At 52.2% G+C, this 6,093-nt stretch overlaps 1 protein-coding gene across 21 annotated transcripts in view; it reads left to right on the top strand.

Annotated features, from left to right (window-relative positions):
- Positions 1–5,480, top strand: part of Anks1b (ankyrin repeat and sterile alpha motif domain containing 1B) — a 1,021,560-nt gene extending 1,016,080 nt beyond the window's left edge. For 13 of the 21 annotated variants that reach the window (XM_051139819.1, XM_051139821.1, XM_051139818.1 and 10 more), the window contains 2 exons: positions 2,058–2,225; positions 5,032–5,480. In XM_051139819.1, coding sequence (XP_050995776.1) covers positions 2,058–2,225; positions 5,032–5,142 — 279 coding nt within the window. In that variant the 3' untranslated portion in view covers positions 5,143–5,480. Of the gene's footprint in view, positions 1–2,057; positions 2,226–5,015 lie in introns of all 21 variants that reach the window. The other 8 variants (XM_051139823.1, XM_051139820.1, XM_051139801.1 and 5 more) reach the window with 2 other exon arrangements.
- Positions 5,481–6,093: the final 613 nt, after the last annotated feature.

A 6,093-nucleotide genomic window follows, 5' to 3' on the forward strand; every position in this document is an offset into this window, starting at 1 on the left:
TCACAAGGGCAAAACATCTAACCTTTTACCAGGCAGAAGCTTTTGGCTTCCTATAGTAACCCATAGTAACCAAGAGAAAGCCTCAGATGCTCAAATAAGCAACTTCCACTCCTGTCTGAAGATACTGTTGCCTTACACAGCTCTCACTTTCAGGAAGTTGCCTGAGGCTAGCGATGAAGAGTAAGTACTCTAAGCTCACTTGAACCACTGCAGAGGATGTCTGTCAGATTCCTACCAGACCCAGAACACAAGTGTTTTTGGACAGAAACGTAGTCCTGACACCAAGGAAGTCAGAATTCCTCAGTGGTGGTAGTACATACCTTTAATGCCAGCACTTGGGAGGCAGAGGCAGGCAGATCCCTGTGAGTTTGAGGCCAGCCTTGTCTACGAAGTTAGTACAGGACAGTCAAAGCTACACAAAGAAACCAGGTCTCAAAAACAAACAAAAGAAGTCATCTTCCATAGACTGCCCCCCCATACCCGACACCAGCACTGAGGCAGAGCTGACAATGACGTGTGCGCAGAGTGTGGGCAGAAGAAAGGGCTCAGCCCTCTTTGTGCAGTGATGGTCAGAGCTGCCTCCCAGACCTCCTCCACTGTCATTTGCTGCTGTGTTGCTAATTTACTTGTCTGACTCATCCATGGAGGCAAACTTGGCTTAGTGTTCACTGCAGGGAAATGCGTGGCCTAGCTGTGCAAGGGACGGGCTCACAGGATCAAATGTCCGTGTGATAGAAGCTCTAAGGTTAACTCACTCACCCTCTGTCACACCAGCTCTCAAGATCACAAGCATTGCCCCACTGGGTTCTAAGACCATAAAACTTGATATGGCTTTGACCTAAAAATCTGGTAGGTCCAGACTTGGTGAGTCTCCTCCCCATGGCCTTAGAAGGCCATGTCATATCATCCATCCGCACCCAAATGCCGAAGAGGACAGCAGTCCCTGACAACTCTTGCAGCATGATGGGAAGGAAGCAAGGGGAGTCAGGACAGCAAGACGTAGCGTACTCTCAGCAGAAGCAGAACGCCACCTGCAGTTTTGAAAAACCAAAGAGAGACACTGTAGGTGGCTGCTTCCAGCTGGAACAGCAGCACGGAAAACATTCTCAGGCTGGGCGTGTGGCTCAGTGTAGAGCCACAGGTTCAACCCCCCGGGCACCCACTTGTATGATACATTCTGACCTGGGGATGTTGTGGCTCAGATCCTGCCTTGGAGAAGGCTAACTGTCATGGTGTCCCTGTGAGAGAGGACAGAGGAGACGCTGCATGTGGGAGAGAAGGCAGAAATCAAAAATGAGTATGTGAAGAAGGGCAGGAACCACCCTGCGAGAGCATACATGCCTGGAGATATTTGGTATAGTATCCAGGCCTGACAGACTCTCTGTCTCTTGGTGATTTGATGATAAAATATAGTGAACCCTTGTATGTGTGTGTGGGGGGGGGGGGGGGGAATAGACATATAATTTGCTCTGCTTGAACAGTTCAAGTGTTTGCATGCTTACTGCTGTGACTGTGAGACCATACACCAGCATGATGAATGCTTCGCCCCCGGCCTAAATTATATTTTGATGGTGTTTCGGATATATATTCACTGAGTCACAGATGTTTGAGGTAAAAAGGACCCAAATTTCTCAGGAACACCTCCCATGGAGCGTGTGGGATCATCTGTGCAGGCATGATGGAGGCGCTCCGAGCACAGCCATGATACTGCTACTAACCCCTTCCCCCCTTCCCCTCCCCCCCAAAAGCACAGAAACCACACACAAGGGAGCTGCACCTGTTGGAACACCCAGGGCCAGCGGCCTGCCTGCACAGTACTCTGTTTATAAGAGATTGTCGGGGGAGGCCCTGCAGTATGACTCCACACAAGGATGCTACCTCAATGACTAGTGCCCAGAGCGCCCACTTCTTACAGATTTGTCCCCGAGTCACAGCCGCTGCAGGTGAAGCAGTTCAAGGTTCACACCAGCTCAAGTTACACCCTGTCCCTCAGCTGTCCATTCTGATCCACTGTGTGCCTATACAGTAAGTGGTTTTGCTGTTTGTTTTTCTTGCAGAATTTAGCCTATGAAATCATCCTGACACTGGGGCAGGCGTTTGAGGTCGCTTACCAGCTAGCTCTACAAGCAAGAAAAGGAGGGCACTCCTCTACGCTTCCAGAAAGCTTTGAAAACAAGCCCTCCAAACCCATCCCAAAGCCCCGCGTTAGCATTCGCAAGTCAGTGGTAAGTAGGAGAGAGAGAGAGAGAGACATCTGTAAGCCTGCAGCCAGAGTGGGGAGGGGGGTTGCAAACACGACCCAGTGCGGTGAGGGGCAGGGAGGTCTTTAGAACCCAGCCTGCCCTCCTCTGTCCTTTCCCTTGGTCTCCTCCCGCTAGCATGTGACCATCATCCTTAGCGTGGTTTCCGCAGTCTCAAAGAGACCTCTCCCTGAGCCCAAAAGTACCACCTGCAGCCCCAGCCTTGTGAGAGCAGATTACCAGCTGCTGCTTCCGCGCTTGACACATCTTACCAGAAGGTCTAGAAAAGTCTGGGGGGCAGCCTTCTCTGAGGTCTCGCCTGCCATTCTGTCAGGGGACACGCCTCTGCCCTCCAGAGAGATCTGCAGAGGTGCAATACCTTGGCACCCATCTGGCAGAAGCCAGATGCCACAGCCCGTGTGTCCGTCCATCGGGAGGGCCAAGGCATTATCTTTGAGATGCCTGAGCCACAGCCTGGGTGCCTTTCCCTCTGGGCAGCCTCTCGGCAGCCTAGTAACTGTTAGAAGGTGATAGCTACCCCTCCTCCTAGTCATCTGCCTCCCTCCAGGAACTTCCTCCCTTCCCTCCCTCCCACAGGCTCCACAGACATCCTGTCCCATCAGGCTGGTATGACTTCAAAGCGCCGCCTCTGGTAGTAGCAACACCCCAAAGCTGGAAGGTCCCCAGCCAGCTTCCCATCTGCTTTCTGCTCCAGCTACCATCCTGCATCCTAGACTCTCTGGGATTGGCAACGGGCAGGCCCCCAGAATGCATTGCACCCCCACTCTTTCCATCTGCTACAATACTTCTCCTCGTCCCATCATCTCTCAGCCTCCGTGTCATGAGGAACTAGACATTTTTAACCTCCAAAGAGAGGTTCCTTCCTTGGTGGTGATGTGGCTTCTGGTTTGGGGGCCCCCTCCTACGGTCTGGTCTTCCTCTCTCCACACAGCAGACATCGTGGCAACCTAGAAATACCAAAACCTAATTTCACACCACAGTCCACAATGCCCAGGCCTTCCCATTCCTTGAGTATATACTGCTCAGTCCTACTTGAGTCCTACACCGAGAATGCGCTCTCCCGCCTCCCCTGACCCCCCCAATTCTGCATGGACCACTCCATAGTATCATTCAGATTTCAGCTGCATGAAGCATTTCCTGACAAGGGTAGATGCCTGGTCACACTGTAGCCCCCTTTTCATTCTGTGTAGTATTTTCTGAGTATTTTACTTACCGCTTATTTCTGCCTCTCTTCCTCCACAAAAGTATCTGCTTCATGAAGTACAAGCAGACTGGCATGCTGTCACCCCGGGGCCAGTACCATAGACGCACTTATCACAAATCTATGGTTAGAGTAATGCGGTCCCGAGGGTGGATTTAACTAATGTGTCTTGGAGTGTGATTAGGCTTCGGAGTGTCCAAGAACGCACATCAGGTTTGGGGGTTGTCACTTAGAGTCCTATATTCCCTCTCATGTGGGCTGGATAAGTCTGCTGACTGCACGCGCCTCCTCCCAGATTTACTGAGGTCTACATAGGCTCCTTTGAGAAAAGCAAAAAGGGTTTGTTGCCATAACGGCTCATAGAATATTCATCCACAGTGAAAAATGCCTGGCTCGGGATCCAGCCCCCCACCAGGCTTCAGTATTCCCATTTCCTCTGCTCTGGTTGATTGGTTGTTTACTGTCCTTCCTCAAAGTCCTTCCCTTGGCCTCTGGAGACTCCGTGGAAACACAGCAGAAGGCAACCCGTCAGGGGCATAGGCACAGGCCCTGTAGCCTCCAGCAGGCTAAAAAAGCTGGTAGAGGAAGACTGAGCAGGCCTTCCAGAAATTCCTTGGCCCAGTTTACAGAGCAAAGTAGATGGGCAAAGGATGAGAGAGCCACCAGGGAAAGAGCTTCACTTGAGGCCTGTCAGAGCTCAGAGCTTAGAGCTTAGCTACTGCACGGGAGTTGATGTGCTTGGCTTCGTCTGAGCATCAGCTAAGGGCAGAGCGAAATCTACCAAGGCCCAGCCTGACAGGCCTCTGCCAACTCCTTCCTTCCTCTGCCACCTGCCCCTCCCTCTGGGATCTGTACCTGCCTTCTATCCACCCCAGTACGTTTCTTACCCTAACAGTACTGATTGACTTACAAGTATTTATTGTATACCTTCTTTGCTTTGGGCTGCCAGGAGCTTCCCCGGGTTTAGAGAAAAGAGCAATAAAAGGGGTTTAAACATAAGACCCCACCTTTCTGGCATCCATTGTGGAAGAGACCGTCTGCCATCAATTGTGTCAGAAAGACAGGGGAAGGGGGAAGCAGAAAGTTCAGGTGCCATTTTGTAGAGGGTGTGGCAGGTACAGCTTCTAGGAGAGGAAGTGGTATTGGAGCCAAGCCCTGGGCCGCCCTGGCTGGGAGCCAACAGGGAGAAGAGAGGCCTCGCACAGGGATGGGTGCCCCTGAGGACCAGCCCTGGGGAGGCATGGCCAGAGCTCAGAGAGGCAGCTGGCAAGAGGGTGGGCTCCGCAAGGTCCTCGTGAGGATTTCAGGTTCTTTCTCGGACCCCACGGGGGGTGGGAACCACCGCTGCTCCTACGCCTGAGCCCTGGGGGCGGGGCCGGGTCTCACTCGCGTCACCCTTGCAGGCCCCTGCAGAGTCGCTGTGCAGTACAGGTGCGAAAGCGCGAACGCCGGGTCCGCACCGCAGCGCGGCTGGGCGAGCGGGGCCGGAGGTGGGGTTCCAGCGGCGCCCACGCGGCCGCGCCGCCGCCCAGCTGCCGGATAACGGGCATCAGCCTTTCTGTTTTAAAGCAGATCGACCCTTCTGAGCAAAAGACTCTGGCCAATCTGCCGTGGATTGTGGAGCCGGGGCAAGAAGCCAAGAGGGGCATTAATACCAAGTATGAAACCACGATTTTCTGATACTCGCCGCCCCGTCCTCGCGGTGCCTTGCTCGCCAAGCAGTCCCCGCAGCAGGCTTACCTTCGCGCCTCCGTGTCCACCCGCCCGGGAGGAAGACTGCTCAGCTCGCGTGGCCTCGTCACGGGCGGAAGACCGCCGGCCATCCCTAGGGAACTTTCTGCCAGCGAGACTATGCCGCCCCTTAGAGGCGCGAGGGGGGATCCGCGAGGCGCCCCAACTCCGCTACCACCGCCTCCGAGGTACCGCTCAACTGCCCCGTACTTGCTTTTGCTTTAGTTGGGGAGGGTACCTTTTTAAAAGTGAGGCGTTGGGGGGTGGGGGTCTCCAGTACTGCCTAAAAGTCTAAACATCTTGGGTTTAAGTTTTCACTGTCAGCCATTTTGAAGGGGAAGTCAGAAAAGTACTACTACTCCCCTCCCCCTCCCAAAAAAGCACCTGTAAAATCATTGTATCTCCGAGTACAGTTTCATGCAAAAAGACAAAGCAACCCTCACGATTGCCAGGAAATTCTGTCCCCCGATTTCTATATTTGTGGATTTTATATGTAATCAACTATGTCAGATAAAGGGAACCTTTATTGAATGATTCAAAAATTTAAAGTGATTTAAAAACAGAGGAATTTATTATGCACAGAAAAAATGTGTCTTGTATTAAATATTTTTATTAAAAGAATGTTTCATTAATGCATTCATAAGAAAAATAGGTTTGTTGTGCGGGATGTTTCTGGTTTCATTTCAAATGACTACATCTCTACTGCTACTTGCCCTGAGGCCCTGGCTCAGTTGCGAAGCCCTGATGTCATCCCTTCCTCAAGAGCAGAACAGGCTAGCACTCTGGGTGACCCAAGGTGATGACGCAGCAGCAGCCTGCACAAGTGGGTTTTTTGAGTTGTTTTGGGGTCTGTTTTGTTGTTTTAGCCTTTGAAGTGTTTTAAGGAACATGTTTAACAAA

The sequence above is a fragment of the Acomys russatus genome, chromosome 31 (assembly GCF_903995435.1).
Source record: "Acomys russatus chromosome 31, mAcoRus1.1, whole genome shotgun sequence".
NCBI classification, from domain to species: domain Eukaryota; kingdom Metazoa; phylum Chordata; class Mammalia; order Rodentia; family Muridae; genus Acomys; species Acomys russatus.